The sequence below is a fragment of the Asterias rubens genome, chromosome 6 (assembly GCF_902459465.1).
Source record: "Asterias rubens chromosome 6, eAstRub1.3, whole genome shotgun sequence".
NCBI classification, from domain to species: domain Eukaryota; kingdom Metazoa; phylum Echinodermata; class Asteroidea; order Forcipulatida; family Asteriidae; genus Asterias; species Asterias rubens.
In genome coordinates, this window is record NC_047067.1 from 11,471,652 (window position 1) to 11,495,650 (window position 23,999).

Here is a 23,999-nt window from a genome sequence, read left to right on the forward strand (position 1 = left end):
GTTTGGCTGATGCCAGCTTGTTGTTTATATCCCCTTGTGGGAGTTTGCCGAATTTCCTTGACGAGGAAGTCATTTAAACGAACAAACAAACAAACTAATTGTTTGCATTATGCAGCTTTCAGCAAGGTGAATGGTTCAGGCTAAAAGATCTAACATCCTGGTACTCAACAGAATTTTTAAAATCCGGGTGAAAACCAGGAGTGTGTTCCTCTTTCACAAACAGATTGCAACCAATAGCGTAATCGTGGCAATATGGCGACATTCTGTAATGAAGATGGCAACACCGCAAACGTATCTTTTTTGTAATGTTGGTTTTTGCTGTATTGAAGGTGTACTTGAATCCTCTTTTGTACAATACGGACATCAACTAATTAAGTTATTATTTCAACTTCACACTTTATGTTCATTACAAGAAAATAATATCGTCTGTTTAACGTGTTGTTGTCCACCATTTTAAAACCACTCACCCACACCTCAGAAGTGAGTTTGCCTATAGATACTACATTCGCTAACGATGGCGGCGCACAACTCCGTCCACTCGAAATTGTTGGCAAACAGGCGCAAATGTTGGCAACGTTTGTGCACGTGGAAAGCACACACTGAGCTAGGATTTATTCTTACCTGATGTTTGGGTTGAAGACAACAGAGAGGGCAGTCAAAGACTCCAGGGAGCAGACTTTGCCCTGTAGCCTCAAGATGCACACCTCAAGGACCTGCTCTAGTCTCGACAGAAGACAAACCTGCATGTAGAAAAACAAACTTAACCCGTTTGAAATGATGTTTGAGAGAAGAGATAAATTGTCACCATAACGGGCTCCACTTCACCCAGGTGTATAAATCGTTCCCTTTGAGGGTCAAGGCACTCGCTTAGAGCCTGTTAGTTGTTGGACCTTGCAAGCACACCGGGAGCATAGAGCCAGGGACAGTTTAAAGGATTTTGGTACTTTTTGTAAACACAAAACACTATGTCCACAGATTTACACTGAACTTGCACCGCTTGAAGATAATGATAGTAGAAAGCTTACCTTAAAACATTAGTAGTAGTTGAAAATACGTTTTTACATGCTAAAATAATTTTTGTCTCATGATCACCGTGACAAAAATTATTTTCATTACATTTTTTTTTATAATTTCTCAAAAACTACAGCACCTCAGCAAGCAATATTTTCAGGGAAGCTTTCTACTATCATTATCATCAAACTGTGTAAGTTTAATGTAAATCTGTGAACATTGTGTTTTTTGTCTTACAAAAAGTACATAGACCCTTAAATGAATGCTGTGTGAGAAAAATGCATCACCACAACTTGCTTACTTTCACCCCCGGTGTCCAAATTGGGATTTGTGAGGGACCAAGACGGTAATGCTCATTCACTAATTTAGTTTGTACACAGTGCTGCTCCCACCAAGGCACTTTCTCCTTTGTAAAGGACAAATGAAGAAATTGTAAACTTCTACTGGCCATTTCAAGGGCACCAAGGCAATGACCGAGGGGCATGGAAGTGAAGTATCAGACCTGAAATTGATGTGTGTTAGCACTGTATACTCAGTACTTTCCTGAGTTCTGTGAAACAATATCACAGGCATGTTACTCGGGTGGGATTCGAACCCACGACCCTTGCAATTCTAGAGCAGTGTCTTACCAACTAGACTACCCAGGTTGCCCGGTAGCTAGAGGCAGTTCGAATCCGATGTTTTGGCAGCGGGTACCGCAACGATATAAGAGATGTGAAGAGATTATATCATTGCGGTACCCGCTGCCAAAACATAGGATTCGAACTGCATCTAGCTATCGAGCAACCTCGGTAGTCTAGTTGGTAAGACACTGCTCTAGAATTGCAAGGGTCGTGGGTTTGAATCCCACCAGAGTAACATGCCTGTGATATTTTTTCACAGAACTCAGGAAAGTACTGAGTATACAATGCTAACACACATCGGTGTATGGGTAAAAACCAAAATTAATATTCTTTATCCCCGATGCAAATTTAACATCTCTTAGACCTGAAATTGTTCAACTATTAACTATGTTGACTATTCAAATGACAAGTAGCTTCTACCAGGAAGGAAAAGTCAAATGTAAATCTGTCTTTACCTCAAGTTCTGTTTCTTGGAGTTTACACTGGATGGAGCCTCCTTCCAGCTCAGCCCCGAGTCTCTTGACCACCTCACACAGGAGGGCATCCGTGGCTTTATGCTGGTCCTTTATAGGTACACTGGGGCTTTGATCTGTAATAAGGGGGGAAAGAAAACAAATATTAAAGACACTAGACACCTTTGGTAATTGTCAAAGACCAGTTTTCTCATTTGGCATATCCCAACATTTAGGCATAAAATAACAAATTTGTGAAAATTTGGACTCAATTGGTCATTGAAGTTGCAAGAGAATAATGAAAGAAAAAACACCCATGTTGCATACATTTTTGTGCTTTCAGATGTATGAAAAAAAGTTTCACGCCTGAAGTCTTTAAATATTTGAGTGAGAAATCCTTATCTGGTGAGCACAATTTTCAAGCACTTTTATGAAATTCAGCCCTGGAAGTGCTGTTTTAGCTAAGAGCTTGATACAGTGCAAATATACTGGTTGAACTTTACATACATTCAAAAAGCAACACTTCTTAGAATACACTGTCACTTCCTGCTGAGGAGGTCAGTCACTGTAAACAGTATTGTATTCATAGTTACACCGTCATCCTCTAATTCTGCTTAGCAGCAGTCAGTTATTCCAAATAAGCATTTCTTTACACCAAACATGTGGCAAAATGCATTTCGGAAAATATTAAACTCAATGGTGATGCACATGTAATCATTTAAGAAACAAACACAAAAACATTGAGTAGAATTTTAATTATTGTCATTATTATTATCCTCTTCTTTTCTTTTGCTTTGAAAGGGGTGGGGCTGTTGACTTTTACTCTTCCCACTTGAGTACATAGTCTTAAGTATCCTAAGTCAAGATGCTCTTTTTCCGCATTCATGCCCCAAGGAAAGCTGGATCACTTAGGTAGATGAAAAATGCTTCCTACATGTAGGTTTCCTCGGAAACAAATCCAAAGTCACGTGTAATTCTCAGGATTACGCTCACACGTGTATTTTATGTTTATTTTATTTCTCAGGCACTGCTAGAAAAATATGCAGTCAAAATAGCAAATTGCATAATGTACTTAGTGTACATACACATATATATGTAGATGCACAAAAAACACTTCTTATTCATGTTTATATTGTTACTCATTCCTGACAAGTGAATTACACGTTTAGGGTGGATCTTTCATTTCATTAAGTCACTAACTCTTTATTTGAAAAGGTAGGCCTATATGTTTAATGTAATTTGTATGCATGAGAAAACCCTGTCAACCCACAAACTGTATTTAAAGTGTAGTCAATGCATACATGTAGCTGTAAGATGCACTATCAGGCATGCAACTGCCCGTTGAGAAGAAAAAAAGGAAAATCTTCAAAGGCACAACGCAAGTGCGGAGCGAGGCAGCCGAAACGAGACCCACAATGGTACCCTAGAAAATGTTGAGGTTTATTATGCTCTAAGGTGCATTGTTAGCATGTACTAGGCTTATTTTACATTATTGTAGTTGTTCATTGTTGTTGCCAGGCATATATTAGGCGGAAACGCGGAAGAGTGGCATGCCTGCACTATAAGTACATGTATGTACATCCAAAGAAATACGAAGTAATAACATGTACATGTACATCATGAACCATGTACAGGTACATCTTTATCCCAACGGACAGTGCAGTCACATGGATCTATAGCTCATGTACATATCAAACAGAAGCTGAATAGGCCAACAAAATAGTCTGGCCTATATTACACCAAGATATGTGCTATCTTGATGACTCAATTGCACGTCATGGATAAACCAAACTGAATGTTCGGCTGAAATTGATAAACAACCCAAAGTTCGTTATACAATGTACATTGCACTATTTGTGTACTGTAACGTATGTATGTAGTGTACGAACTATTCATATACATGTACATTGCCCCCACACTGTACTACACTGTACATGTACAGTACATTAAAGTATCGTAAAGATTTTTCGAGATACTTGTACCATGGAGGTCTATGCTTACAAGTGTACATATTTGTTTTGGTTGTTCAAAATGTTCTCTTTATAACAATTAGTACACACACAACACCTAGAACACAGGTACATCACATGTAGGCAGTGTAGGCTCCAAAATTAGGAGAACATTAAATGCACAATTAGTTTCAACTCAGATTCACAGCTGCCTGCAGCTGGGGCAATTTAAACAGTTCCAACATGTATGTATCCAAGCCATTTTTTTATGAGAATGCATCAGTCCTTTGACTAATATGTACATCAGGGATGAAATTGTCTGAAAATGAAAAATCCTGCAAAATATGTTTCGTAACATATTCATCATGGTGTGGAAATGAAGCTTCCTCTAAAGGTTGGAACATTTTAGAGATTTACAGACTCTCTACTTTTCTGTGGAAATGCTTCAACGTTCACTGGAGTCAACACATGACAAATACAGAACTGTATGGTAAGGAACCAAAACTATCCACCAAAATACAACAACTTCTTCCGAGACTCCAAAGAACCTATCTCTCAGCTTATCACCTGGTCACGGAAACATGGAAGGAGAAACAGGGGAAGACAAAGGCTCAGATATACAGATGTATTTGCTAAGGACAATTGGGGTGCTTCCAGCTGATCTTCCCAACCTAATGAGAGACAGAAAGGGATGGGCGTGCCTCAACATGATTCCGATCTCAGTCGACTAGAGAGAGAGACTTTACATTATTTCAGACAAATATATCACGAGGTCTGGTCATGACATCCAAGTCTTTTCATATCTGTGGTAGCAAGGTTGCCTCTTTCAAGAAAATCTGAAGATGCAGGATTGTAGGGAGACCAGTTAAAAATCTTGACAAACCACAAACATTTTACCAGTCATTTCAAGGAATGATACAAAATTGGTTAGAAACATAAATTGTGAAGATCACCGATTTACATAAAACTTACACGGTCTAATGATGATGATAGTAAAAAACATCCCTTTAAATATTTCTGTCTGAAATGTCATATTTGATGAGAAATAAATAATCTAATTTCGTGTTTTGAGTTTATCACCTAGTGAGCGTTTTATTCATTTTTGTTTTGGCATCAATGCAATGCAAAATTTGTAATCGGTTTTTCACTATTCTCTCATGACCCAGATGGCCCATCAATCTCAAACTTCTTCAGGTTTGTCAGTTTATGTACATGTTGGTGGATTACATAAAGTGCTTACACTGCCAGCAACTGTTTTGTTAGCAAAAAACAGTTCTGTAATGTTCCTTTAAACACCTAGAAACAAAATGTATATTTGATTCCATCCTAGCCGATTAGGTTACCTTTATTTGAATTGAATGCAAATTTCCATCACAGTAAAGGTTGTTTTTCCTATTCACCAATTGCTGCTGCTATTCCCCCTTCTCCAAATGTACATAACATGTACATGGATGATGTACTGACCTAGTATACCTCCATGGGACATGTACGGTACAACTACAAGACATCATTTCCCATCCATCAAAGTGATTTCAATATACAAACAAGCGCTAACATTTTCTTCACACAAGCGGCACTGATTACAAGTGACACATCAGCAAGTAAGGTTAATTGCCTTCTTAAAGGGTGGCGCAACATTAAAAAGAAAACGTTCACAGATTTGCTCATACATGTAACTAATACTACTGTGACAGTGGTCAAATGGTAGGAAAACTTCCCTTGAATATGCTGCCAGCAGTTATGCTACAGTTTTTACACTTAGTTACATGTCCCCGTGAAAAATTGAACTGGGATTCCGCAAGTATCCCACCGAAACACTGCCCCGACAATGTCCCAATTTCTTACCAAGATCACGGTTTAGGTCATCCGAAATAACCTGGATTCTCAATGTGATTTCCGGCAGGAAAATTCATGAGATTTAAACCAAACAAATATTTTTATTACTTGGAATTTTGGACTTGTTTGTTATCTAGGAGTCCACAACCCCATGTAACCTGTAATGACATCAAATTTTTACAGAAGAGCCGCAGAGCCTGGCCTCCTGATTTGTACACAGCTCAATGGAACAAAAATATCAATACATTATAATGGTGAATGCACAAAATCAATTTTTGATATGAAGAAAGGGGGCACATCTCAAAACTTGTTTACTTGATGTATAAAGTTGCAATTCCTAATGTTATGTGGTTCTTACAATTTACAGTTAAGTGGTGTTTGTCGCTTGCACGGTGTGAAAAATAAGAAGTAACTATAAATAGTAGACTTGAGAGTACAACAGCCATAAGTAAAATCTCTTATTTTGGGAAAAGTGTTGGCTCTGGAAATAGCAGGTCTTTTCAGAGACAACAAAAGAGATTCATAGATAATTTGTTCATGTACACATACATAAGCCTCAAGACCTTCATCTTTAACTCCCTCCCATCTCGTCACCTCCATGCCCCGAACCGAGGCTTTTTTCTCTCACTCCCCACTCCTTCGTTTCCTGAGACTGTGAGAGAATAATATCCTTGCCCTCATCAAGAGAAAGCCGCTGTACTGTGTCTCTTACAAGTACATTCATTTAGCCTGATCCTGTATGAATAACTGGAGTGTCGAATGACAGGGCTCCTCTTTCAATGCTATTATTTATTGTCGGGCTATAATGTGCTTATTTGATTGCCAAGTGTTTACTTCTTAATTATGCCTTGGGTAGGTAATTATGCCTTGGGTAGGCATGCATTGATGCTAAGCAACAAATTTGTATCATCTTTTGCAGCCCCTACATTTAAGTAGCTGACCCCCATGAAGACTAAATAATGTCATTCTTGCATGAAAAGACTGGTTATACTTGAGCATTATGGAAAAAACGTTAACAAATTTCCTTGCAGAAAGATTTCCCTTGATGGTGAGCACTACGTGTACATGTAGGACGTCCCAAATTCTGATGTTGCTCTTCATCAAACCAAAACTGATAATGTAAATGGCACCAAAAAATGTACATTGTTAGTACAAGTACCGGTACTTGCAATTATTTTGACAGTCCAGGAATTTCATCTTCATAAGGGCAAGGCCATTTTCATTTTGCAGGGCGCTTCCTTAGGAAAATCTTAAAGTCAATGGAAAGCATTTGAGCGGGCACCAAGGCCAAGACAGAGGCCATGGCCAGCGTGCTATTCCAGGGCTGCTCTGGCTACATTTTGTTCAGATGAGCTTGTGCCAGCTAGATCATAAAAAATGTATCCACAGCCTTTACCGCAAGTAAAGTTCACTTCATTTTTGATTCATATGGTTCCGAAGTACTCAGTGCTAATGTGATTTTTGAGGCATTATAATTTCCCCATGCAGCAACGGTCGATCAATATCGTTATTTACACTCCAGTTGTTTCATAGACAATACTCGGCCATTAAAATAATTTGTTTTCTCGTTCTGTTTAATGTGTATATGACACGTATGATGTACGATATGCAAAATATTCATGAATAAATCTGTGATTTGCAAGGTGAATTTATTTAAGACAAAGTTTAAAACACATTTACTTTTGCAATAGCCTTCAGTACTTCTTTCTGTATCAACTAAATTTTGCTTTTGTTATTACTTCACATCTCTATTAACTTTTACTTCTCTTTCGTTTCATCTCAAAGCTCATAGAGACTTCTCTGTGATTGTGATCATGCGCTGTACAAAAACGGTTCATTATTGTTATTAACATAAGAGTAAGAAAAATAATACATCTGATCATGTATGCAGAATGTACGTACATCCCTTTAATTCCCAAACCCCACACTGCATCTAAGATGTTGTACAGCATGTGCACACATCTGTTTTAAAAACAGTAGCAATCTGTCAGCAGACTGTACAATGCTGTTTGAAGATACATGTATTGCCCTAACCACGTAAACTCTTACAAAATATCTTTCAAAATCCTACCATAAATGTACTTGTTCATGTTAACTGCAGCATAAGATCCGTCTTGGCACTACATGTATGCAGCTTGCACTATTAATCTAAACTGTCTTCAACTTCCAAAAAAGCATTGTGACAGTATATTCTTATCTTAAGGTGGCCCTTGAGCACACAGGCTACAAGGAGGAAGGGCAAAGCTGGCCAACCATGCAAAATAATATTCCATAAAGTTTCCAACCCCCCCCCAAAAAAAAAATAATAATAAACAAATAAACAAATAAATACAATATAAATAAATAAATAAATAAATAAATAAATAAATAAATAAATAAATAAATAAATAAATAAATAAATAAATAAATAAATAAATAAATAAATAAATAAATAAATAAATAAATAAATAAATAAATAAATAAATAAATAAATAAATAAATAAATAAATAAATAAATACAACTTTATTTTAAACAAACAGGCGTTTTGGGATGAGCTACCATGTATATGTTTACGCTGCACAGAAGTTTGCACAGTTAATTGGAAACTATGAGTTAAGTTTTTAAACCATCCCTTAGAATTATCCCACATGAAGTTCAACACCTTGCCTTAACCTTTAACAACTCAAAGATACAACCATGCAGCCGTGCACTCATGTATCAGACACTTGTCATTAATTCTCTAAGCCGTTAGAATGACGGTTGAGCGAACATAACAAACAAATCTTGCCTGCATGAGTCTCATAATGAGAACTGAGTGTCAAGGAAAACTCAACAGCTTTCATCTCAGGTGACAAAATAAGATGAAAAAGGGATGAAAACACAAGTGCGCAATATTACACCCTTATCACACAAGGCCCCGGTTCGCCAAATGGAAATCCAACCCGACATGTTGTTTGTCCTTCCAGCTTCAGACTCCTCTCTCATTGTTTTTTCTTCTTTCTTTTAAATTGGGGGACAGAGAGCGGGATAGACAGCATAATTGAAGGCAGGATGGCCTTTTTAATGGGGAATGCGCTATTTCTTTTTTACAAAAGCGATCGTCGCTTGGCACAGGATTTATCTTGGCAGACTCTTGGGTGACGGCCCAAGAATGGTTCAAATGTGGATGAAAAATGTACTCTTACATGTCTTAAAGCACCTGAACACCTTTGATAATTGTCAAAGACCAGTCTTATCAAGTGTGGGGTAGGCCTATATCAACAAAATGCATAAAATAAGAAACCTGTGAAAATTTGGACTCAATTGGTAGTCGAGGTTGTGAGAGAGTAATGGAAGAAAAAAACAACCTTGTCGCACAAGTTGTGTGCTTTCAGATGCTTGAATTCGAGACCTCAGCTGAGGTATCCATATCAAATATTTTAGTGAGAAATTTATTCTTTCTCAAAAACTAGGTTACTTCAGAGGGAGCCGTTTCTCACAGTGTTTCAATCGCTTGTTACCAAGTAATTTTTATGCTGACAATTACTTTGAGTAATTACCAATAGTGTCCAGTGCCTTTAAGTGTATTTTTGGGAGATAAGTTGTTTTGACTAGGAATTCTATATGGATGACAGAAGTAGGAATATTGAAGGTGCAACCTGTGTTATATAACATCTAGGTGACCCTAGGATTATTGGTCATGCAACATTTATTATTCAAACCACTTCATGGCCTTTGTCATAAACCATGAACTTGGATAATATTCATTGGCACTTTCATCCCATCCTTTTAATTGCTTTTGCTCGCTAGACTAAATTAATGGCAATATGGCAATACAAACTGTTGGTTAGAATCCTACAGCAGCTTTCGATGGTGTAAAGCATTTTGAGAAACATTTTCTTTTGAAGTAATGTTGTTATGGGTAAAAAGATATCAGTTTTCATGCCAGAAAGTTTTAATCTGGAAAAGCGTTTCTGACGTAACTGTTCTCAGACTTACTTTTCCGTATTGGGACTACACTAAGGCCTTGTCACAGGAGGCAATTAACCATGTTTAAAGGATTCAGGTATCTTTTCAAAATGTCCACAGATTTACATTGAACCTGGCATGGTTTGAAGATAATGATGGTAGAAAGCGTCCCTTCAAATATTACTAACTGAGGTTGTGTAGTTTTTGAGAAAAAAATAAAACTAGTAACAAATACTTTTCGTCTCAAGAAGACGAAAATTATTTGCGCATGTAAAATCCCATTAACCAGTTATGATATTATGCCAAAACCATAGCATAACTGGTTATTACGTTTTTTACATGCTAAAATTGAGACGAAAATTATTTGTTTTACTCATTTCTCAAAAACTACAGCACCTATACAATCTTCAAACTGTGTAGGTTTAATGTAAATCTGTGGACATTGTGTTTTGTGTTAGGAAAAAGTATAGACTCTTTAAATAAAGCAACCAGTTTCAGGAAATCTCCGGTAAGAAAGCTCACTCCTATTTCTGTTTTCTCATTTTGTTTTTCTTTGGGAAAAAAGGAGTTCCAGCACAAAAACTGTCTGTTGTGCTGCCAAAGTATGCCTTGTGCATCAATGCATGCAGTGCAGTTGGTTGACTAAAAACTGCCCTTTGGTATTACAAATGTCCTCAGCAGTACAAAACAGCCCATTCATAAATACCTCAGACAGTTTTGCTATTCCTATTGGTGGAGAGCGCGTCACATGGGTGTGTAAAAACATTTGTTTATGACCAGTAAAAAGTGTGTTGAAACATGGGCGTGACACGCGAGCTTGCACCTTATAAGACAGTTTCTTCATTCCTATTGGTCGAGAGCAACGGCGGGGACAGTTGTACCACATCACGCGATGCGTGCGACGCGCACAGCATTCCCTTATAAGGAGTTGTTAACCCGAGGGCCTTACCATTTCATAGCTGGAGGTGTGTTGTGTTGAAAGAAATCATTGAAATATTAAAAAAATTGCATTTATTTTACTTTTGACAAAAAGGTGTAGATGAATTTTTTGAACGAAAAGGTATTTATGAATGGGAATCAAAGTGTGTTGAATCGGTTTTCAACTAGTGGTTTAAACCCGCCGAGGCCTGGTTCTTGATAATTTACCTCGACTTTGTCTCAGCAAAATTATCAAGAACCAGGCCAAACCACTAGTTGAAAACCTCTTCACCACACATTGATTCCCTTATTTTAAAGGATGCCACAACACAATCCGCAAAATCTTAATGGATAGGTTTTCATCTACAAATGACCCAAAATATTTTACTTGGAATGTGGTAGCCTTCAAAACATGATGAATGTTTTGAATAATCTATTTTATTTATTTATTTTATTTTAATTCTTAGGACAAAAAAAACAACAACAATAAAACAAACACAGGCCGTCCAGGGAAGTGCAAAAGGCAAAAAACTGTCATCAAAAAAGATGTGCCCTCCCAGACCTAGCTTGTCTACACAACATGCAGAATATTTTCACTCACTTTGTTCACAAAAATTGACATTTCTAGCTTCCAATTCATGAATTTCACCACTACTGCACTCATTTATAAACATTCAATTTTAAACATACATGATATATGTACAGCGAGAAAATTCAATCAGTAAAATGTAAGAAGATTGGCAAAATAGGGTTCGGGCATCTGAACAGATTAAAAACTAACCCTTTATAGACACTGGACACTATTGCCAATTGTCAAAGACCAGTCTTCTAACTTGGTGTATCTCAACATATGCATAAAATAACAAACCTGTGAAAATTTGAGCTCAATCGGTTGTCAAAGTTGCGAGATAATAATGAAGAAAAAAAACACCCCTGTCACACAAAATTGTGTGCTTTCACATGCTTGATTTCGAGACCTCAAATTCTAAATCTGAGGCCTGTCTCAAAATCAAATTCGCGAAAAAGTACTTCTTTCTCGAAAAGTACTCCACTTCAAAGGGAGCCAGTTCTCACAATGTTTTACACTACCAACCTCTCCCCACTACTTGTTACCAAGTAAAGTTTTAAATGCTAATAATTATTGTGAGTAATTACCAAAAGTGTCCACTGCCTTTAACCAAACAAAAACATGAACATAAAGACCTTCCCTTTCTTCCAAACATAAGCCTGCGAAATAAACACACCTTGTACATGTATGTGAAACATTTCTGCCCTACAAATGTAGAACATAAGTTTCCAAACCCTCACTATTCACATTTTGCTTTGTACCAACCCCACCTTGCCTTTTCATTGTATTCTGTTTTTAATCTATGAAAGTTTGTTGACACCTACTCATTGGCAGTCTATTTCTTCCCCAACAAAATGTTATACATTATTTTCAATATTTTGTTATAAACTTTGTTTTATACTGGCCCACTTTTATTGCTTTGTTGTTGTGTTATACAGCGTTCTATCTTTAATTCATGAAAGGTTGTTGACACCTGCTCCTTTTGCAGTCTGTTAGAGATGCAGGCTCATTACTTTTTAAAGGGAATGTGGTTTGGTTATCACTTCTCAAAGTAATAGCAATAAAAACTTACTTGGTTGTCAGCTTTTAAAAGTATTTTTGAAAGTATTTTGAAAGTAGCCTTAAAGGGTCTATGTAACTTTTGTAGGACAAAAACCCCAATGTCCACATATTTACATTCAACTTACACAGTTTGAAGATAATGATAGTAGAAAGCTTCCCAGAAAATATTACGTGCTGAGGTGCTGTAGTTTTTGGGAAATGAGTAAAACAATGTCATGAAAATATTTTTCGTCTCATGAGACGAAAATTATTTTAATCATTTACAAATGTATTTTCATGACATTGTTTTAATCATTTCTCAAAAACTACAGCACCTCAGTAAGTAATTTTTGAAGGGAAGCTTTCCACTATCATTATCTTCAAACCCTGTAAGTTTAATGTAAATCTATGGACATTTTGAAAATGTACCCAAATCCTTTAAAAAAAGCATTTTGAGAATCATTTCACTTCAAAAGGATGTGTTTATGGAAAAAGATAACAAGTGTTTATGCCCCAAAACTTATCCTTAGAAGCATAAGTGTGACAAACATTTCTCAGACTGTGTATTCCATTTACGAATCCTTCGAGGACATAAGCGCTTCGGTTTTTTGGTGATATCTTTTTTAACAAATTGCTACTCAAGGGAAGTCTTACATATTTAATTATGTTAGACAAATTAAAGGGAAGATACACGATTGGTAATTGTCAAAGACCAGTCTTCTCACTTCTTGGTGTATCCCATCATAAGCATAAAATAACAAAGCTGTGAAAATTTGGGCTCAATTGGTCATCGAAGTTGCAAGAAAATGATGAAAGAAAAAACACCCTTGTTGGACGAAATTGTTCGCTTTCAGATAAGAATAAAAGACTTCTAGCTAGAAGTCTTTTATTACTTTAGTGAGAAATTACCTCTTTCTCAAAAACTACGTTACTTCAGAGGGACTCGTTTCCCACAATGTTTTATACTATCAACAGCTCTTCAATGCTTGTTACCAGGTCAGTTTTTAAGTTAATATTTGTTTTGAGTAATTACCAAGCGTGTACCTTCCCTTTAAAAACCATTCATAAATACCCAAGACTGTTTCTCTACTCCTTTTGGTGGAGAACGTTTCACGTGGGGGTGTTTAAACGGTTGATAATGACCAGTGTTTATAACCGGCTGGCTTCCGCGTGTCAGGCGCGCAAGATTAGGCCAAATTTATAAAAAAAACAGTTAATCGTCCCCGCCCGCATCCTTTTACTATTTTTGATTTTTGTAAAAAAAAAAAAAAAATTAAGTTTATTTTATTTTTAATCCATCTTTTCAAAAGGACTGGCCTAGGAGCTTTTCCCGAATCTAACTTGATGCTCTCGAACACTTGTAACCGTATGTTTCATAAAACAATATTAGTGAATGCCTACCACACCAGCAAATCTTTTTAGTGTTATCCGACCCTGTTAGTGTTAGTGTTAACACAGGTCCTCATAAAATAAGTTTGGGGTTGATTCAAACTGAAGAATTGGTGGCCTGTTTGATTTGAAATACTTAGCGGCCATCTTGAACAAAATTTAGTAAATAATAGTAAATAGCAAGGCCCTCATCCTCCTCTTTTTTTAAAAATCCGGACGATCAACTGGTATTTTTTTGTTATTCGGCCTTATTACGTGGCGTGCAATTCATAGCTATTAGCAACAGCATGTAATCTACTTCTAAGCTCGCGCGCGTAATCTATTTCTAATCGCAAGCGTACACACAAACCACGCACAACAGACTCTTCACATAGTTTTTTAAAAAGTATTTCAAACCTCGACTTTTCAACTGTCGAAGTGTCTGTAATTGTATTTTTGTACGTTTTTTTACAAAAGGGCATTTGTGAATGGGAATAAAAGAGTAGTGACTCGTTCTTAAACGTCCGTTTAAAACCTTGCAGAGTCATTGCCGTGCGCTAAATGCCCCTGCTTTGGCTCAGGCGTTTATCACACGGCAATAACCCTGCCGACTTTAAACGGCCGTGTAAGAACTCGTCGCTACCCTTTTATTCCCTTAATAAATCATATCTGTTCATATTTTTTCCCCACAAAGTTTGCAGAAATATTGAATCTGGTCACATTATCTGTTTAGCCTTCATAATTGAATGTTTTGTTAACATTCAGCAAATCCATGTCAACCAGGTTTTTTTTAACATAAAAAGGTCAATTATAGAGCATGAGGATAATAAATGTTGGTGTTCTCCCATCCAGTGACGTTGTATCTGTTGACTTGTAGTAAATTGAAACATTTATTGTATTAATACGATTCCAAATTATTGTAGCTGTACTATTTCCACCGTTGTTATTATAAACATGGTGTTGATGGGAAATAGTTTAACCAGGAAATGTGACCCTTTAAGACCAAGTTGGTCTGTATGTGAACGAAAATGTTTTCGAGATTTAGGATATTTTTGCAGATCCTTGGGCAGTATTGTTGACTCATATCAATGATTTTGACTTGATTCTGCGATTCACCATGTTTTATGACTTGCAAGCTTCAACTTTTTTGTCAGAAAGTGAGTTGCAACTTGACTTGTAGAGCAAAAACATGTAATATAGACTGGTAACTTGATTTAGATTGAGCAAAAATTACTTGTGAGTTGACTTGGCTTTAAAAAAAAAAATCAACTTGCAACTTGAGCAAAACTTATTTGCGACTTGACTTGAGCAAAACTAACTGGCAACTTGGCTTCCCAACAGAAAACAATACTCCCGACCTAACTTGACTTTTGTAAAAATTACTTGTGACATGACTCGACTTGCAAACCAAATTAACTAACACTTCAGGCTAAAGCATGGCACTATTGCTTTAATTGTTGCGGTCACAATCAACTATGTTAGTTCTTAAAATCCATTAAAATTAATACAGCTCAACATGTAATTTTCTCTTTCCTTGTGCAAACAGTACCGGCTGTGTCTGGCGATAACGAAACCCGTCATAGAACATTGTCTGGGAAACCACAAGTGTGACACCATCAGGAAAAACATGCGTGGGAATAAATAACTGGAAAATGTTTGAGGAAGTTCACAGACTATGAAAACAACTTTATGGCCAATCTTTTCAATAAACATGAGTTTTAAACACTACATAGGCAGCCCAAAAACTGGTATCGTAGTCTTTGTCTTTCCTAGGGAAAGCATTTACAGCAACTTTGCTTCATGTTTACCTTCATGTTTAGCAATAATAAACAAGTTTTCATATTTAGGATTTGAGGCATTGGATGGTGGGGTGTAAATACGTATTTGGTTTGCGGTGTGTATCTACTTGCCAGATAGAGTTTGTTCTATAGAGATCTGTATTTTTTTATTCTACTAACAGGGAGTAGACTTATCGCATGTTCAGTTGGAGATTTCTCAGTTCTGAAAAGAACTGTCCTGCTTTTTGCTGGGACTACTACTTGAACTTATGATCGTAACAATCAAAGATGTAAAGACAATCGCCATCAGTCGCAGATAAAAAAATCAACAGTCCTGACAGAGGAAAACTTTAACTTCTGTAATGTGTTCCTGACAGGCTGAAATCCATAGCATTCCGCCTTTAAAATCAAGCAAAAAAAAAGAAGAGTTTTAAAGCCATTATACACTTTCAGAACAGACAAAAAAATGAAAGCTCACAGATTTACAAATAACTTACGGGGTTTACAGAAGTTAATGGTGAAAGACTCCCCTTGAAATATTATTCCATGAAATGCTTTACTTTTTGAGAAAACATTAAAACAATTATCAATTCTCGATATCGAGAATTACAGATTTATTTTAAACACGTCATGACACGGCGAAACGTACGGAAACAAGGGTGGGTATTTTCTCCTGACTCCGATGACCGATTGAGCCTAAATTTTCACAGGTTTGTTATTTTATATGTGAGTTGTGATACGCGAAGTGTGGGCCTTTGGACAAACCTGTTTACCGAAAGTGCCCAATGGCTTTTAATAATCACTGTTATTATACAAAATGGTTGATTTCATGATTTCTACATGTTATAAGCCAACCCGCACACCTCCTGTCCCCTAAAAGCATTTAAATACATGTATAATCCAGGGCACACATCAGATACGCATCCATGATGTGAACATGGTACATTATACCGATCTTGTCACAGGGTTTAATCGTGCATGACGTTACGAGTATGACACACTGCATCTCATAAACGTCTCGCTCAGACGCTTCTTGTAGTGTACATGTACATGTACATGTACGTACATTGTCTTGTACTTGCACAAGGGGAATGTTAATGCGGGTCATGGAACACTCACTCCAAAAAGAAGTGCAATCACTTGAACTGGTGTTCAGGGGAATAGGACATACATGTAGTGCACTGTCATGAACAGGCCTGTATGCTTGCTTTTTGAGTACTTGTATGTTGATACATGTGTAGGGCAACAGCACCAGAGGCATTTTTGCCTTTTTAGTAAAGGGTACCCCACATGTGCATGTATGAGGATATTAGTAAATTTTTACTGGAGCATTTCGCGGGCACCAAGGCAATGACCGGGGGCATGGAGGCAATCGCTTCCGTTGCCTCCGTGAAGTATCAGGCCTGGTGAATGATAACGGGGTCGTGAAACACTCTCTCCAAAAAGTGAGGATATTTGTAAATTTCTACTGGAGCATTTCACGGGCACCAAGGCAATGACCGGGGGCATGGAGGCAATCGCTTCCGTTGCCTCCGTGAAGTATCAGGCCTGGTGAATGATAACGGGGTCGTGAAACACTCTCTCCAAAAAGTGAGGATATTTGTAAGTTTCTAATGGAGCATTTCACTGGCACCAAGGCAATGACCGGGGGCATGGAGGCAATCGCTTCCGTTGCCTCCGTGAAGTATCAGGCCTGGTGAATGATAACGGGGTCGTGAAACACTCTCTCCAAAAAGTGAGGATATTTGTAAGTTTCTAATGGAGCATTTCACTGGCACCAAGGCAATGACCGGGGGCATGGAGGCAATCGCTTCCGTTGCCTCCGTGAAGTATCAGGCCTGGTGAATGATAACGGGGTCGTGAAACACTCTCTCCAAAAAGTGAGGATATTTGTAAGTTTCTAATGGAGCATTTCACTGGCACCAAGGCAATGACCGGGGGCATGGAGGCAATCGCTTCCAGTGCCTCTGTGAAGTACATGTATCAGGCCTGGTGAATGATAACGAGGTCGTGAAACACTCTCTCTCCAAAAGGAAGTGCAAGCACTTGAACTGGTGTTCAGGGTAATGAAATAAGCACTGTTACATGCACTTTCACTGGGTTGTGAAAGAACTTGCACAAATAATCTACATCTTGAAGCTTTAACAGGGTTCGTCCAGAACTATTGTATAGACTGGCCAGCAGGACTATTGACCCATTTCACCTGGAAAAAACCCACACATTCAGGTCGGGACTGAAAGCCCACTCCACGTACATGTAAAAGAACCCAGTGCACTTATCGAAAAGAGAAGGGGTGTGCCCCGGTGTTCCTGGCTGTGGCTGCTGTATGCGCCGTAGCACCTTGTAAACCATTATAAGGTGCTAACTAATTGGGTCTCAAAATTCATCACTGCAATAACCTATCTTTCTGAAAGTTTGTATAATATACTCAGCGCCTTGACTACATATGTACCTTGTTTGGTAGACACGTGCACTATACAAGACTTCGTTATTATTATTATTATTACAATACCCACGACTGGATTCGAACCGAAAACCAAAGTTCTAGAGGTGGAGAAAGCATGGAAAGAAACCACAACACCACGCGGACTGCCTAAGTGTCGTGGCCAATAGGTTAAGAGCAACGAATTCAAACTCTGGTGTTTCTGATCAGCAGAGTGTGGGTTCGAATCCCCAGCCATGACACTGTGTCCTTGAGCAAGACACTTTACCATTGCTTCGTCCTTCGGATGGGACGTAAAGCCGTTGGTCCCATGTGTTATGTAACGCATGTAAAAGAACCCAGTGCACTTATCGTAAAGAGAAGGGGTTCGCCCCAGTGTTCCTGGTTGTGGCTGCTTAATGCGCCGTAGCACCTTGTAAACCCTTATAAGGTGCTAAATAATTGGGTCTCAGAATTCATCACTGCAATAACCTTTCTTTCTGAAAGTTTGTATATACTCAGCGCCTTGAGTACATGTACCTTGTTTGGTAGATACATGCGCTATATAAGACTTCGATATTATTATTATTATTATTAATTAATAAATTTATACAACATTGTGTACATTTGTAATCGATGTTTTATACATCCTGTATGTATGGTGCACACACAGCCTGGAGGAAGGAACTGTGTGTGAACTCTTGGGACCCATATTGACAGTGTGATGACCTTGTTTCTTCACACAAGAACACAACATAAACATTCAGTCAAGATACAAAATGTCAAGTCAAACAACGAGGGAAAATGTAAAATTTAACTTTGGGTTGATTAAATTATTTTTTGGGGGGGTTGAACAAAGAATTGACTATAGCGGGATTCGAACCAACGACCTCCGGATTAACCAACTGAGCTATCTAGCCCTATATCGGCGGTGTCCCTATTTTGTCAATATCTTTGTTCGAATCCCACTCTAGTCAATTCTTCGTTCAACCCAAAAAATCATTTACAAATTTACCCAGTCAGTTTCCCTTGTGGTTTATATTGATAAATTATTTTTTAATGGATTTGAACAGACAAAGTCCGGAAATATGCAGACGCTCTACCAACTGAGCTTTGGCAGTTGGCACCGTGAACAAAGACGTTGAAAAAAGGAAACTATCAATAAACATTGATTCAAATCATGCTCTAGACAGTAATTTTTTTTTTTTTTTCAAACCCCACTTTTAGATTTTACAGATTTGTCACACAGTAGGATGCATAGGTCGTCCAAAAATAAATTGCCATCATATTCATGTAGCACACAGATGCACACAGCTACAGGCATGAACCAAGCCATAGACTGCCTGCGTGTTTGGACAGCTGAATTCTGTGCGTTTGCTCTGCGAAGGTTTCCCAGGAATTGCCTGCTGGTGATCCAATTTTAGAAAATTTCTGGAAATTATAATGTAACAGTCAAGAACAGTATACTCCCAACCCCCCTCCCATACATCAGTTGTACAGTATACATACAATTGTTTTATTAATATCCACCTCAAAAATAACCTGCCATGTGCCACTGCCATGATGCTCTCGAAAATAGCAACAATTCACGGCCATACAGTGCTGTGCCCTTTTTTATCCAAATGCCGTCGGTGGCCCTTGTGTAAAATTGTTAGATGCACACTAAATGTCCGCTTGTATGTTTACACTTTTACGGTTGAGATAATCATCGAAAAAATTCACTAGAAAGTTCCGCAAAACACGGACCTACCACTCCTACTACACACACACAGCCGTCCCATGGTTTCCAATAAAGGCTCGTAGTCTTTTTACTTTGCGTTTAAATAGCAACACGTCGATGAGTAAACTGTTGGTATTTTGCCTAAATGCATTTTGATGTACATGACAGATTACAATTAAAAACCATCAGAATACATTTAATGATAAATCAAGTTATAGTGACGGGGAAAAATCCAACTCCTAACAATGCCCCTTACATGTTTTGACATACTTTATTCCTACAATTGCGAAACACTGGATGCAATGTAAGAATACAAGGATGAGAATGATGGATTTCTAGTACGTACATGTAGTAGGCATACAGTGCATGTACATGTACATAAACTGCTCACAAAAAGTAAGGAAACTTTTTTCAATCCAGTATATTTGTTATTGTTTAATACTCTCTTTGTATATGGTATATATATCAATGCAAAGGTGAACTGTTCCTCTTTGAAATGATACCACATTTGCAATGATTACATGTTGCTGAACTTGGCTACACGAATAACAATTAGGCAAAGTCACAAATCAAATGTGCCAAAATTACTGTTGTCTGTGAATGGTCAATAGGTAATGCTCGAACCGATTAAGCTTTTCAGAACCATTAATGGTTTACACAATGATTTGCACTAGTGAGCTCATCGGACACAATTTACCCTCATCTCATGAAAAACACCTTGTTTGATGGGTATTATTTGCAAGACGAAACGCAGTCCCATACTTGCAGACTCTTGGACCAAATGCCATCTTTCAAGATGACAACGCTCGCCCCCATCGAGCCCGACTGGTGACTGACTACCTGAAAAATGTTGGGGTGCACCAGATGGAAAGGCCTGCTAACAGTCCAGACCTGAATCCCATGGAACATCTGTGGGACCAGCTTGGCCTCGCTGTCCGCGCCAGAACCACCAACACATCAACTGTGGCTGACCTAACCAGGTTCCTTAATGAAGAATGGAACGCCATCCCTCAGCAGCGCATCACAAGACTTGTGCGCAGCATGAGAAGAAGGTGCCAGGCTGTCATCAACGCCTTCGGATCATCCACTTTTTACTGAACTTTTTGTATCAATAAAGTGTATTTGATTGTGTATTTGTTTGTTCACACAGTAACACAAAATTGCCAATTTTGGCACATTTGATTTGTGACTTTGTCTCATTCTCATTAACATGGTCAAGTTCAGCAACATGTAATCATTGCAATTGTGGTATCATTTTAAAGAGGAACAGTTCAGCTTTGCAATGATATATACCATATACAAACAGAGTATTAAATAATAACAAATTTAATGGATTGAAAAAAGTTTCCTTACTTTTCGTGAGCAGTTTAGTTCCCTCATAAAATAAAAATTGGTAAAACAAAATCCCAACCCAACCCTTTATAAACAAAATATTTATAAAGTGCTTATAAAAATGAGATTGTTTGTGTTTGTTCACAGGACTTCAAGGTCACCATAACATTATGATGTTTGTTCACAGGACTTCAAGGTCACCATAACATTATGATATTAAACTTGTTGTAAATTCAGCGCCCAAACATTCTGAAAATCGGTCTCATAATTCAAAATTTTTAAAAACCTGTTTTCAAAATGTTTCTCTTTGTTTCAAGGGTCTATATGTACTTTTTGTAGGACAAAAAAAAACAAAGTGTCAACAGATTTACACTTAACTTACACAGTTTGAAGATAATAATGGTAGAAAGCTTCCCTGAAAATATTACATGTCGAGGTGCTGTAGTTTTTGAAAAATGAGTAAACGCTGTCATTAAAATAATTTTCATCTCACTGATCATAAGACGAAAATCATTTTACATGTAGCATGTAAAAACGTATTTTCATGACATTGTTTTAAAAAACTACAGCACCTCAGCAACTTATGCTTTAAGGGAAGCTTTCTACTATCATTATCTTCAAATGGTGTAAGTTTAATGTAAATCTGTGGACAGTGTGTTTTGTGTTGAAAAAAAGTACCCAAATCCTTAAGCGCACTGATTGCCTTTTATTCTTCTAAATACATGTATACATACATACCCCCTATGTTTCAACACGGTTGGTTACACCTAGTGAAAGAAAAACCTTTAAAAACAGCAGGGACGTATGTACATTAAAGACACTATTGGTAATTGTCAAAGACTAGCCTTCACAGTTGGTGTATCTCAACATATGCATAAAATAACAAACCTGTGAAAATTTGAGCTCGATCGATCACCGCACTTGCGAGATAATAATGAAAGGAAAAAAACACCCTTGTCACACGAAGTCGTGTGCGTTTATAGATGGTTGATTTCGAGACCTCAAGTTCTAAATCTGAGGTCTCGAAATCAAATTTGTGGAAAATTACTTCTTTCTCGAAAACTACGTCACTTCAGAGGGAGCTGTTTCTCACAATATTTTATACCATCAACCCCACCCCATTACCCGTAATCAAGTAAGGTTTTATGATGATAAATATTTTGAGTAATTACCAATAGTGTCCACTGCCTTTACAGACTCCGAACACTATTACTGTATTATTCAAGGGGCGACAAGGCAATGACTAGTGGGCACACAGTCAACTGCTTTCATTAATTGCCTCCATTAATCAGGCCTAGGGCACATAATCAGACACTATTTCACCATGGAGACCATGTTCATGAATCTAGTTAATTATCGAATGTCCTCAGGATATAAATGAAAGTTCGTACATTATATATAACAAGAACATCAGACCGTTGACCAAAATCAAAGAAAGACAGACAGTTGAACCATGCTCTATGGTTTCTTCAGATCAGCATATGGTAATAAATGAAAGGTTTAAGATCACGGAATAGGTTTATGGGGAATTAATGGCGCCACACCCGAGTAGGAAAGAAAGAAAGATGCACGGGGAGCTCTCCTCACTCAAAATGCATCATGAAGAGGTTGTCGTGCATTATTTAAAGGAACGTTACATCAAACTTACACGGTCTAATGATGATGATAGTTGAAAACATCCCTTGAAGTATTTCTGTCTGATATATATTTGTTAAGAAATAAATAATCTAACTTCACGTTTGGAGTTTGTCGCTCAGTGAGCGTTTTATTCATTTTTTATGTTGGCATCGATGCAATGCAAAATTTGTAATCAGTTTTTCACTATCCTCTCTTGACACAGACGGCTGATCGATCTCAAACTTTTACAGGTTTGTCAGTTTATGTGTATTAACCTTAATGTTTATGGTGGATTGCATCAAGTGCTTACACTGCCAGCAACTGTTTCGATAGCAAAAACCAATTCGGTAATGTTCCTTTAAAAAGGAAGCAGGGTTGTGTGCTTTCAAATAAGTGTATGTAGATGAATGCATACAAACACACATTGGTGTACTAAGGGGGTGGGGTACACATTTGCATTTTGTAAAAGGTTTCATTTTAAAAGCTTTTTGTTGTGACTACAATGTTTTAAGCAGACAATTTTGTTATTACTTTCCTGTAAGATAATCATGAAAAAAATAGTATAATGGCATTTAAAGTCATTGGAAACTTTCGGTAAACAGTATTGTCCAAAGGCCCACACTTCGTGTTTACACATCACACCTTATATATATAAAATAACAAACCTGTGAAAATTTAGGCTCAATTGGTCAATCGGAGTCGGGAGACAATAACAGAAAACCACCCTTGTTTCCGCACGTTTCGCCGTGTCATCACATGTGTTTAAAAAAAATCTGTAATTCTCGATATCGAGAATTGATAATTGTTTTAATGTTTTCTCAAAAAGTAAAGCATTTCATGGAATAATATTTCAAGAGAAGTTTTTCACCATTACCTTCTGTACACCCTGTAAGTTATTTGTAAATCTGTGAACTTTTTTTTTCTGTTCCGAAAGTGTATAATGGCTGTAAACAAGAGCAACAAAAAGGGGTCATTGAAGAAAGATGCAAACTAAAACTAGTTTCTAATTTGCCAGAAGCGTAATTTTTCAGAACGTAAAATACAATACAGCATTTTCAAAAATCATAGAAGTGAAGTTCGCAGAATTGCACTTTTGGACAATTAGATCCCTTAAATTCTGCCATAATAATTTGTCTTGCCCGATGCTGTTTTCACTCGCATTTGGCAACTGGGCGACAACTAACTTTAAGCCTTGCAGTGCCAATGTTGGAACAACCCCTCAACACTAGTAAGCAGAGTTGACTAAAGTACAGTCTGATGCACAGCTATGATAACTTTGTGGAGTGCTTTGATCATTTTCTTTTGATACATTTACAAACTGATAATGAATGCGGTGCCGAACCGAGACCCAAACTTGGCCCAATTTCATAGATCTGCTTAAAGCCGAATTCTGCACTTACTGAGATCACCATTCTCAGCTTGCACGGCAAGCGCCA

General features: G+C 37.6%; 1 protein-coding gene across 1 annotated transcript in view; it reads right to left on the reverse strand.

Annotated features, from left to right (window-relative positions):
- The window catches only part of LOC117291579, a 43,699-nt gene that overhangs the window by 10,659 nt on the left and 9,041 nt on the right, over nucleotides 1-23,999 (reverse strand). The window contains exons 3-4 of the mRNA XM_033773391.1: nucleotides 2,090-2,223; nucleotides 622-740 (exon numbers count right to left, since the gene is read on the reverse strand). Of these exons, the coding sequence (XP_033629282.1) occupies nucleotides 622-740; nucleotides 2,090-2,223 (253 nt within the window). The remainder of the gene's footprint in view (nucleotides 1-621; nucleotides 741-2,089; nucleotides 2,224-23,999) is intronic.